The following is a 12,434-nucleotide window of genomic DNA, read 5'->3' as shown; positions in this document are numbered from 1 at the left end:
GGAGGTGCTGTAAAAATGAAAGCTAAATCATTACACTGATCACTGCAGTTACACAGTCTGCATATAAAAACTGGGCTTTCCCTCTGGGTCTACAAAATGAAACCAAGAATGAAGTGCCTAAAACCTTTCTAATATCCAACCACTTTTTTGGTTTTACACTAAATCTGTACGAGAAAGTTTCTACTGATCACTCGATCTGTGATCTCACTGAACAAATTCGGCACGTTATAGCTTTTGTCTCCATGTTATTCTTCCCCTTACAATATAAGGAACCTTGAAGTGACTGAGGCTGCACAACACAACAAACAAGAAGGCTGTTCTTTCACTACATGACAGACAACGATCAGTGGATGTTGCAACATTACTGCAACCTTCAAAGTCTTAGGTTAGATACAACAACATCATGCACACACTTTCCAGAAGTCACAGCTCTGCAGATCGCTGAATACTGTTGGGTTCATCTTGAAGGCGTTAGCTGTTTGTGTCAGGGTAAACTTAGCATAAGGGACAACACAGACAGCAGTTGTCCTTATTTGTATTACATGTTAATGACCAAACGATGAAGCAAATAATAAATGACATATAGAAAACTGCAGAATGCTGCTCATGTGGTGATGCGAGGCTGCCTTGAAGTCAGTGGCACTATGAAAACGTGAGCACTGACTCGGCACACAACAAGACAATAATGAATCTGTCACTTGATGTCCTGAACTGCAATTAGTCTCATTTATTCTATGCATGCTGCACGAGCTAATCCCATTTCACTTCAGCTTGATGGAAAAGGGGAACTGAAAGAATCTGACTGCATTCATCAACACTGCCTGTCATTGAATCTGCCAGCACCAAATGCCACCAACAGAAAACGGCTCATTAAAGGGCTCCTCTTGCACACTTTAATGTCAAGTGGCTTCCACTGAGCTTTGCTTCTTTCTGCAAATTAGTACACTCTCACTTTAGGCCATGTATAATCTCAGCACATAATTAAGAGGGAATGCCCACATTATTATTATTATTATTATTATTATTATTATTATTATTATTATTATTATTATTATTATTAATCTGCTCAGGTGAAAGCTGAGGAAGAGGTAATGTAATTGGAGCAGTTTGTTTGTCTCTCTGTGAAAAACGGGCAAAAAAGAAGCCATTAAAATAGCATGAAGATCTACGTCAGTCACTTCTAAACTCCAAGCGATGCTGTGACTGTCTTAAAGGGCAGCTTTTCACACCTGCAGCCCTCAAAAATCCCTCTACACATATGAATAAGAAAAATACTATTAGGTTTGTCAGCCGTGGTACTCTAAAACACTTGGTTGTACTACTTAACTTTTATTAAATGAACTCAAACACTTTATTGCAACAATGACAACATCACAGGCACCGTGCCACCCGGGCATTGAAGGGTATCATATAAACAAGCCGATTAGTTTTGAAAAAGCCTTGAAAACTTTCTCCTTTTCTTCTTATTCCCAGAAAATGACAGCACAAGTTACCCAGTAAATTTCCAAAAAGCATCTAACATTAAAATCAGGAATGCATCCTGCTGATATTACCCATCTTAACCACATGATGGCAGTAGCGTGAAGTCAGGTTAAAGCTGGATGCTTCATATACACATTTTCACATCTGTTTCTGTCGTTTCTCATCCATTAAGCATATCAGGGTGACCTTTTGCTGCTCGTGCCTAAAGGTCATTAAATGCTCTGGTAATAAAATAGAATCACTCTGAAATTACATCACGCTGAGAGCTGAACTCAAACTGATTAGCTGTTAAAGGTTAACCTGTGAGCAGGTAGTAGAACAGAGTAAGAAGTCTACTGATTGTGAAGCTTGTTAAGATGAGATGTCACAAAAACACGAAGACACAAATATTTTAGAAATCTGTCAAAAACGAAGCTAAAACGTACATTTTTATTTATGAGGCAAATGACAAAACGAATTCATGGTTTTATGCTCAAATCTGAGCATAAATCTGAGCCAGCTAACTGCATTTCTCAGCAAAGTCAGAAATTTGACAAGCATAACATTCAACCAATAAAACTAAATCTTTTCTGTTCAGAAATACACGTAAATAACTGTAACTTAACATCTCAATAATAATAATACTGTTAATTTAGGGCAGCTGTGGGGTAAACCTGACATTGGGTGCTGGTCTAATAAAAATGCTAAGCACCGTATTAAAACATTAACAATAATCGAATAAGCGAATTCTCTGTGCATTTATTTCAAAGGTCACTTTTACACATTCTTATTACAACTTAAAGAAATCTAGGAAAGCCCTGTGTTCTGTCTGCATTTCAAGAAAAAATATCCTCCCTGATCACAGTTTGGAACACTAATGTTTATGCATGATGAAAGTCTTTCAGCAATGTGAAGTTCATGTAGTTTAGTATCACGGTTCAGTGTTTGTTGGCGGCTGTCTGACAAATTGAAGGGCAGCCCTTGTGCAAGAGAGTTGCAAAACACGGAGTGCAATCAACAAGAAAATCTCTCGGCTGTGCGAGCCAGCACACAGCTTTTGAAGCCCGGCTCACTCCTGTTCAACCCCACCTCCCGCTCTCACTGCGTCTGCTCTCACTTGGAGAGTAAGCTCCCCTGATCCTCCACACAGACTAAGTTTACAGGCTGAAGCAGCAACAGCAGAAGCTCCTCCCTTTCGACACATCTGGAACAGTGTTAAAGCGGAGAGGAGCGCACCGACACTCTCCTGAAGGATAGCAACACAGTAAAAGTTGTTCAAATCAGGTTTTTAAGAGGACTGACCTTTTTATTTTTCTTGCATACTTAAAGTTAACTGTGGACAGCTGGTTTCCTGAACATACCACACAGCTCCATTTACGCTACTCTGACCTGTGAAAGATCTTCCTGCCCATCATCCCTCACTGACAGCTTCTACTTGCTGCAAGTAAGTAAAGATTTTTTATTTTGAGTTCTGATGGATTCTGTTTGCTTCTGTCTAATTTCTTATTTTGTTGATGCATGATGGGAAAGACACTTGCAACACTTATGATACCACAATACCACAGGGTGCCTTTATGTTTCCGTTACAGCAAAGTGTTTCAGAGTGAGCAGCTAAACATTAACGCAAGAGAGGAATAGTAATGCACAATAAAGAAAATACAGCACAGCAAGTTCCTACTAACTTTCACCAACATTACGCTCTGCCTGAATCACACAGATATCACATGCTGTCACATTAAATTTGTTAGTGGACTTCCTGATTTGTAGGAGTTTCCAGTCCTTACTGCTCCTTCCCTAAAGCATTCTCATATCTGCGTGTCCTTGCAGGTCTAAACATGCAAAGCCACCACAATCAGCATGAGCTCGAATTCGTCCTGATGGAAATAATTTAGCAGATACACAGAATATTTATGTAACGTATATGTAAGGAAAACTAATGTCTCCAGTAACCTTTTCATCCATCAAGTGACAATTCTCCCACTTCTCTATGAATTTCCCCTCCTGTGGTCAAACTGACTGTCAACTCAGTCCCATTCTATCAGTGAACAAGCATCAACAACAGCACCACACAAAGTTAAGCAATTACTGATAGCCTTGATTATCCACGAGCATTTTCCTCACCTTCTCATCTACATACTCGGTCCTGAAGCTGGGAGCCGGGCTCATTGCTAACAACAAAAGCTTTTAACCACTGATGCTGATGGTCACCCTTCCAAAATGACATGGAAGAGTGAGACATTTATCTGAGATTTCAAGTCATAGTTTCCAAAGTCGGCAGCTGGAAAACTCTAAAATGTTTCCATCACTGCTTGGTCCAAAAACATTCCCGGCATTTCTGCTTTAAGTGGGATTGAGGAATGTTCCAAGACTGTAAAACTACGCAAACTGCCATCCTTTATGAGCGGATACTGAAAATGCCAGCTAGTCTCCATCTTCCTCATATAAACATTTACGATGCAGACCTTTCACTTTCTTCTGAGCTATGCATCCAAAACTCTCATTCACCACTGCTTCCCTAAACTTTACAGTTTAGACTTCCGTGGCTGTGCCTGTGGTCTCTTTGTGAGTTGTAACTGTGACTTTTTCAATTTCTATACAAGACAATATGACTGAGCTTCAACTTAAAGCTGCAAAGCAAAGCCATTTATCAGTGATTACCAAGCAACACAGCCCTGTTTTTATAATTATTTTCATTGATAGTAGCACTTTTAAATTCTACATGAAAGATGTAGGGTGCAGAATAATTTAACACACAAGAATCCATGTGACTGTACACGATATGTATAAATAACTCGTATAATTTATAAACTGGAATAAGAGTTTTCTAAAGGCTCAGCTACATCCAAGAAAACTGCATTAGTTCCCTTAACAGAAACTGCGTTTACAGTGACAAAAAAGGCAGCGTATGATTCTGTATCATAGTGAAATGAGCTCATATTCACAGTAAGTATAAGTACTAAGTTATTTTTAACATTTTCAAATAGAGTCAGAGGCCATGTGGTACCGCCTGTTATTTCTGAGTGAGTCATACTGTATATTGTGCCCAGAAGTCTTAGGTAATCTAAGTTAGAAAAAGCAAGCTAACCTTGATGGAGTTGTCAATTTTTTTTGACATATTTTGAGCCGTATAAAACACAACTGCAGGTATTAGGTGCTGTGTGGTTACGGGCTGAAGCTGTAGATGATAAATGTGAGACATGACCATGAAAAAGGGGGTGGAGGGTTTACACGGTCAGGAATGTGGAAGTAGATATGCAAGAATGGACAGGGAGGGTTGTGCTAATAGCACATTGGACAGAAACAGACTGGATGGCAGGGTTTTCACATGCCATCGACTTTAACATTCCTCAGAAAATCATGCTTACGCATAACTTCCACAATGACTGCTTCTATTTTTTTAAGAAAGAGACCTTTCGTTTTTGGCCCTTTTACAGAAAAGAACTCTTCTAGAATTTTCCACTGCAGTTCTGGCTTGATTTTCCGTTACAGAAACCACAAAGAACTGGCAGGAACATAATTACTAGCCTAGCCTTACAAAGCCAGATGTACAGGCAACCAAATAAGGCTGTTTAAATAGGTTTCCTAAAACAATAACGGTTTGTGTTTCCATGATGGTTCTATTTAACAGTCCACTGATTCATCTGTTTTTCTATTCAGGGCCCTTTCCACTCATTAATTAAAGCACCTTTAAGGTCCTTTTGGTGCATTTCCAGCTGTTTCTACCGTCTGTTTTACCAAAAGCTTCATTTCATATCAAAATATGTGTGTTTTTCTGTCTGTGTAACATGGATCACTAAAGGATGCCTTTGGGAGGAGGAAACAAGTGTGGCCGCTGTTCAAAGACGGTTTACTTTGCAGAAGAGGTTCTCTGTGACGGGCGGAGCTTCCATAGATCCTGCTTCCTGTGCAGTGAGTTAACCGATTGCTGTTTCCTGTGATTGTGGAGCCCAGTGAACTTTTGGCACGTATTACAGGCACATGTAATATTAACCTAATGTGTATGAGCCGTCTGTATGTGCAGACAAAGAGAAAATGCTGTATAAGTCTGGCTGAGCTATATTTGAACTACATCTTGGTCTATTAATTTTTTTGTGTGTGTGTCTCCTAGAAACTGAGCCTTAAGCTGATCAGTTCCCCTTTCGCTCTAACTTCCTGTCAGAGTCTATTCAGATGAGCTGCAGAGAGAAAAAATATCAACACATTTCAGGATTAGCCAGCTTCATATAAAAGTCTTGTATCTTTATAAAATCCAGTTATTTACATTGATGTGTTAGCACTACAAAACCTTTTTATCTTCCAAGGAGTTGCACGAGCAAAAAGTCTACTAACCTAGAGGAGTCCTGTGTCTTTATAAAATGTGATTAAAACAGTCTGCAACTAGGCCGATGAAAAAACCAAAAGGACGCCGGTGTATTTCTGGCCTCTATCGACTTCTAGATTGGTTTCCTGCTTTTTGTAAACTTCTGGGACCATTCCTGTTATCGCTGCGTCACTCCCTGGAAGTCCACTTCAAAAACTAGGAAGAAATAGCAGCACATTTCAGGTTGTTTATGCTGAATGTTCTCCTTAATATGCATCAGGATGGTAGAACTACCAGCGATGAATTTAAGGTGGAGAACCCAGTAAACCCCGGGCGCCATCTTGGTTCAGGTTGCGCTCCTAGTGGTGCTCCTGTTTTTGGCTTTTTCTGGCTTGGACACTGATGGCTCTCACACTGAAGACCACTGTTTAGTGTCTATTTGAGCTTTCTTTTAGTTGTTCTTCTTCTTTTGGCTTTTCTCTTTAGGTGTTGCCATAGCCAATCATCTGCCTCCACCTCTCCTGAACTCTTGCAAACCCTATCCTAGTCAAAAGTACTATAGTTACTGGCCTTGCACCGATAGCAGTTGTTAACCCAGAAAATAGAATTCTTGACAATCTGCATCTTTTATCTGCCAACGATCTTATACCAAATACCCATCCTGACGCATGCATCCCCATCTGTCCGAGCTTGGGCTCAGAACTAAGAGTACACTGACTTGTGGCTGGGTTTGTCTTCACCAGTTATGATCCCCAACATGTAGTTTAGGTCAGCTTGGGTCAACAAGTTGATGTTTGTTGAGCTGTCTGGTAAAACTGCAAATATGCATCTGCGAGTAATGGAAACAGGATTTCCTGGAAGTGATACAATCTAGCAGGATTGCTAAAATGCTCACAGCAATTCAAAAAGGAAACATCAGACAAAACATTTTGACCACTCCACATACAAGTATTCATCTCTTGTGTACTGTAAATCCTTCATAATGATAAATTGGATATCTTGAAAGAAATGTGGGTTCATGGGGTTTGGAGGAGTTATTTGTGTTCTCGCATCACAATCAAACATTCCTGTGATGGAATTTAGATGAGAACATGTTCCTTCAAACAAAATGTTCCTTATAAGGCAAACAGTTGGGAGCCTTTATAAACACATGAACGTGCTCAACGAAAAGTGCAAAGGTATGCAAAACAATAATAACGTGTCTCTTTGTACAGTGGTGTGTGGGAAGAATTTGGACAGCACAACTGTTGCTGTTCATATGGATGAAGTCTACTGCAAGGCATGCTATGGTAAGAAATATGGGCCAAAAGGCTATGGTTATGGCCAAGGAGCAGGAACCCTCAGCATGGACAAAGGAGAGTCCCTGGGAATTAAACCTGAAGAGTGAGTAACACACAGGCAAGCATACTTTTTGATGGTTTTAAGGCTCCTTATCCACATTTTGTTGCCTTCTTTACCCATCAGACCCGGTCCCCATCGTCCTACCACCAACCCAAACCCCTCCAAGCTAGCTCAGAAGTTTGGAGGATCAGACAAATGCCCTCGCTGTGGCAAGTCTGTCTACGCTGCTGAGAAAGTGATGGGAGCTGGGAGTGTAAGCAAAACACAAGCATATATGCGCGCATGCAAGAAAAACACAACTGCTTTAAAACGAGGCTTGTATATGTTTACAGGCATGGCATAAGTCTGGATGTTTTACATGCGCCACTTGTGGGAAGAGCCTTGAATCAACCACACTAGCTGATAAGGAAGGGGAAATCTACTGCAAAGGTAAAACTCTCTCTTTCAAAGACTTCTATAGAACCAGACAACAGCACTTACTGCCACCTGCTGGCCTTTAAAAAGAATGCAGGTGTAACATACCTCCACATTGGGTCCAAACTTCAAACATTTCCCATGGGTCAATGACTGTCACAATTAAGATGTGTTTCCATGGGCGCAAAGCTAGGAAAGCTAACCCATTCAGGCCCAGGAAGGATCTGAAACAGATAATATAGGTGATAGGAACACTAAATATATATAACTTGGGCTGAAAGAAAAAAAAGTCTTTATAAATGAGGCTTGTGGTTAAAAACGAACTCCTTTTTTATAAGAATGGCCAAATGAGTTGTAATAAACCCTAGAATACAACAGAGGGTGCAGTTACTCAGAAAAATAGAAGTTTTATGATTTCAGTTGAACTCTAAACCTGGGATTCAAAGTTCATGCCTGCAACAAGTTAAACAATGACTCCGAAAGGTTCTCTTCATCAAAATCTGTAAGCCTATTATAAATTAATTACACAAACTATGCACTGTATAGCTATCAAGCTATGTGCTAAATGAAAAAATAACTTTATCTATTACTTTCTGACTCATTTCAATAAATACCAGCAAACACTCACCAGCCACTTTATTAGGTACACGTTGCTAGTAATGGCTTGAACCAATTTTGCCTTGAAAACTGCCTGAATTCTTCACATCACCGATTAGACGAGGTGCTGGAAAGAGATTTTGGTCCACGCTGACATGACAGCATCACGCAGTCGCTGCAGATTTGTCCGCTGCACATCCATGACACAGATCTCCGGTTTTACCACATCCCTAAAGTGCTCTATTTTTGTAGGGTCTTTAACTATAGTAAGAAGGGCTTTGAGGTAACTGTTTTTGTGATAATGTGCTACAAAAACAAAATGAACTGAACTTAATTATTAGATTGGGATGTGGTGAATGTAAAGACCCTTTGAGTGAATTCACTGTCATGTCCAGGAAACCACTTTGAGATGATCTGGTGAATTACTCTGCTGAAAGAAGCCATCTGAAGACAAGCAGTAGCACTTGGGTAGGCTGTTTGTGTTTAATCAGTGCTCAAGCTGTACTAATGGGCCCAAAGTGATTCAAGAAACTACCTCTTACACAACTACACCATCAGCAGTCTAAACTGTTGATAAAAGGCAGGATGTACACCAAATTCTGACCCTGCCATGCCATCCAAACGTTGTAGCAGAAATTAAGGATAGACAACATGTTTTCAATTTTCTATCATCCAATTTTGAATGTTTGCACATAGTAGCCTCAGTGTCACAGTCTCGCTGAGGCAGACTGTATGTGTTGTGAAGAGTGGACCCAAAATGCAGACATGAACGAACTTGGAACAAAACTTGAATATTAACAAAAGGCGAGCCGTTTAATAAGGCTGACAAAAAGACACAACAATGAGCAAAGACAAACTAAACATTAACCTAAACAGGTGAACTAAAATACAACATGAAAAACCCTGATAGTAACAGACCTGGAAACACGGTGAAACAACAGATGACCTGACAAAGACTGAGTGAGAGAACACGGACTAAATACACACAGGAGGCTAATGAGGGAAGTGGGAACACAGGGGGAAACAGCTGACACACAGGAACATAACAACATCACAGGGGAAACATAAAGCTGAATACACTGAACACAGGAACACGGGACCTCTTCAAAATAAAACAGGAAACATAATGAAACGCAGACGTGACAACGTGAACTTGACAACAAAGGACATGAAACATATAAAGGACAAGAGAGACTTAACACAGGGGTTGAAAACACAAGGGGAAACTAATAAACAAGTGAACTTAGAAAACCCAATGAACTTAAACATGAATCATAAACATCAAAATAAAGTAAAACTCAAAACGTTGGGTCAAAAAGACCCAGGATCCCGACACTCAGTGCCGTTATTAGCTGACAAAGGAGACAGAGGTCAGTCAGAGAAAGATGTCCTTGGTTGTAACAAGTAGTTATTTGAGTTATTATTGCCTGGCTATCCGCTTGAAACAGTCTGGCCATTCTCCTCGGACATCTGGCATCAAGAAGGCATTTTCTTCCAGATACATGCCACCCACTAGATATTTTCTCTTTTTCAGAGCATCCTCTGTAAACCCTGGAGATCGCTGTGTGAAAATCCCAGTAGATCAGCAGTTTCTGAAATTCCCCATAGTAATTCTACAGGTCATCTTGATCACATCTGCATGCTTAAATGCACAGACTTGCTGCCATGTGATTGGCTTATTGGACATTTGCATTAACGACCAGTTAAACATGTGTACCTAATAAAGTGGCCGGCAAGTGTATAATCCAACAATGTTGTTAACACAACATCACAGGCTCATATTCGTTTTTATTATTTTGTCACAATACCTTGTAGGTGTGTACTGTAAATTGAACCCACTGGTGATGAATAGCGGAGCTTATCAATGCTCCCAGGGTCCAACACCTTTCAGCTCAATATTCTGTTATATGGGCACATTAACCCCTTTATTGTGTCTGGGACAACCCAGCCCCATGTATAGGCACATACAGAGAAACACGTTTTTCAGGTACTCAGTATGGGCTATGTAGCTGAGGAATATGAGACCCAGCAAACAAAGTTCAGAATTAAACTGCTGAATTAAAGTGTTTACTCATTCCTGCAATCTAACAGCCGCAAAGGTGTAAATCTAACGCTGGTATCATGTTTCAGGGCCGAAACACGCCACAGAATCTGCACTTGAGCGGTAACACTGAGCATTTAGAGGCGCACAAATGAAATAGTCTGTATATAGAAGAACCAGCATGGGATGGGAGCTGTGGTGCAATATATTCTTTAGTTTGCTCATATGTAAAATTTATTTGTTAAGGCCGTTGCTAAGTGGTGCACACCAGCTTGAGCTAATGCTAACTCAATCTGTGAGTCTGTAGATCCAGAAGACAGCATGGCCTAAAAAACACATTTGAGGGGGAAGTCAAAAGTCCTTCTACCAACAATCCTGAAGAAACTTTGGTCCCTGTGAGGAATTCAATCGAGGAATATCATGTTTGCCAGATGGAAATCAAACACTCACATCAAAGCTGATCCAAGCAGGCCACCGTGAGCTATATGGGAGGATGGCAAAGTGTGGAGTCTTATGGCATTACCTTTGTTCTCAACAGCTTGTTACGGCAAAAACTTTGGTCCCAAAGGATTTGGCTATGGACTGGGAGCCGGGGCGCTGGCGCACACTCAGTAGGAACCGCGTATCTTCAGCAGCACAGCTCCAGATTACTGCACTGCCTGGCTCTTCCTGCAGGGGGCAGACGACCTATATCCACAGACGCGCTTGATAGAAAGCTGCTTTTATAAACTGTACAGTCGAAAGGATGACACCTTCATAATCCCATAGAAACAGGTGAATACTATTGCAGTGCTGCCACATATGCACATTTAGTGAACATGAATATCTATGTAAAACTGCATGGGTGATTTGCACTCAAAAATATCGTCCTCTCATTAAGAATTATTTTTTCTCTCAACACTTGCAACCCCTGGTGTTGTCATAAAAAATGATCGCCTGCCAAAAACGATTTCCGGTATTTGGCCCGAAATTATTGTTCGTACTTAAATGGTTGTAAATCACTTGTTGGTCTGTGAAACGTGTGTCAAACATCTCTCTTGGTTGATATCGAGCCACTTGAAGTCAGAAGATATATTTCTGTCATGAGGTAGAAGCTGCAATCAGAGACTTTTATACATCCTTTAATAACGAATGTAAAACTGTCACTGCAGCAGAGGTTGCACCAAATAACACAACAGTTATACAAAGATGTTTTAGGTGGATTGATTATATTATAGAATATAGAGTGTGTACAATAATGTCAAAAAGAAACCTGCTAAACAGATGAATTTTTTATTTTATATATAACACCTTCGTAAATGGTGCTGACTGCAGACTATTTATCAATATAAACAGAGATATTAAAAAGAACAGCACACAAACACACACAAAAAGACATACAATCAACGGAAATCACTTTTTGTCAGACGATCACCTTTTAACATCACAAGATAACCTATACAGCCATCTAAAATTTCACAATTGCGGTATGCTTTCTGAATAGCATGATGATAAATAAACTACAGAGAGAATGTATTTGGTGTCATTGTTTTTATTGGCACAAAGTGAAGTGAAACTGCCTCCTCGGCCTCCTTGTCTCGGTTTGTGTCTGAGGCGAGTATCATAGGTGGTGGTTTCTGTTTTGGTTTTAAGAAACGACACGTGCAGGATACATCGTATCCATTCCTCTCACACCACGCGACACACTGGGACCAGGTAAGTCCAGTATCTTGTAAAATTAGGGGAATCACAGATACACTCCACCCACAAAGCTTATCTATCACGTAAGAATGTCAGAAAGAATTTACCAACAAATTCCACCACATTAGTTCGACAGAGAAGTGAAAGCGGAGCTCTAAAGTTATGAAAATATAATCTGTTAATCAAATGAAATATACATTTTTATTTCACTAGTTGTAAATATTTCATCCTTAATGTGAAATCTGTAGATGAGGCAAATTGGACATCTTTGCGTGTAGCCCTACCTTGTAACGACATTGTTTCCAGAAGGTGATGATCACTAACCGGCTGATTAGTCATTCAGCAGTTTGAACTCTTTATCCAACTTTATCCGCCATGCCACCCACTCACATTCCAGCTCTCAGAGAGGCGAGATTACATAGTTTCTAATAAGGAGTTTCAAGGCTTATAAATGAGCGCTTATTGCACTTTAAGCATATTAGCATTTTAGTTTACTCATTTATACAGAAAGGTGTGTTAGCAGGTTTTTCTACAGGTGCACTGCGACCTCAAAGGGAGATGGTCAGGCCTGAACCCATCTACTCTGTGTTTACCTTTGTT

The 12,434-nt window shown here is 40.2% G+C and overlaps 1 protein-coding gene across 1 annotated transcript; it reads left to right on the top strand.

The window, feature by feature from the left end:
• Nucleotides 1-2,579: 2,579 nt before the first annotated feature.
• On the top strand, nt 2,580-11,659 carry csrp1a (cysteine and glycine-rich protein 1a). The gene is made up of 6 exons (XM_080899079.1): nt 2,580-2,905; nt 5,261-5,370; nt 6,976-7,144; nt 7,226-7,355; nt 7,435-7,531; nt 10,693-11,659. Exons 2-6 carry the CDS (start codon nt 5,262-5,264, stop codon nt 10,767-10,769), a joined length of 582 nt encoding a protein of 193 aa, XP_080755205.1. The 5' UTR covers nt 2,580-2,905; nt 5,261; the 3' UTR covers nt 10,770-11,659.
• Nucleotides 11,660-12,434: the final 775 nt, after the last annotated feature.

This window comes from Rhamphochromis sp. 'chilingali' (genome assembly GCF_963969265.1).
Source record: "Rhamphochromis sp. 'chilingali' genome assembly, chromosome: 12".
Taxonomy (NCBI): domain Eukaryota; kingdom Metazoa; phylum Chordata; class Actinopteri; order Cichliformes; family Cichlidae; genus Rhamphochromis; species Rhamphochromis sp. 'chilingali'.
This window is presented reverse-complemented; position numbering and strand designations above follow the sequence as displayed.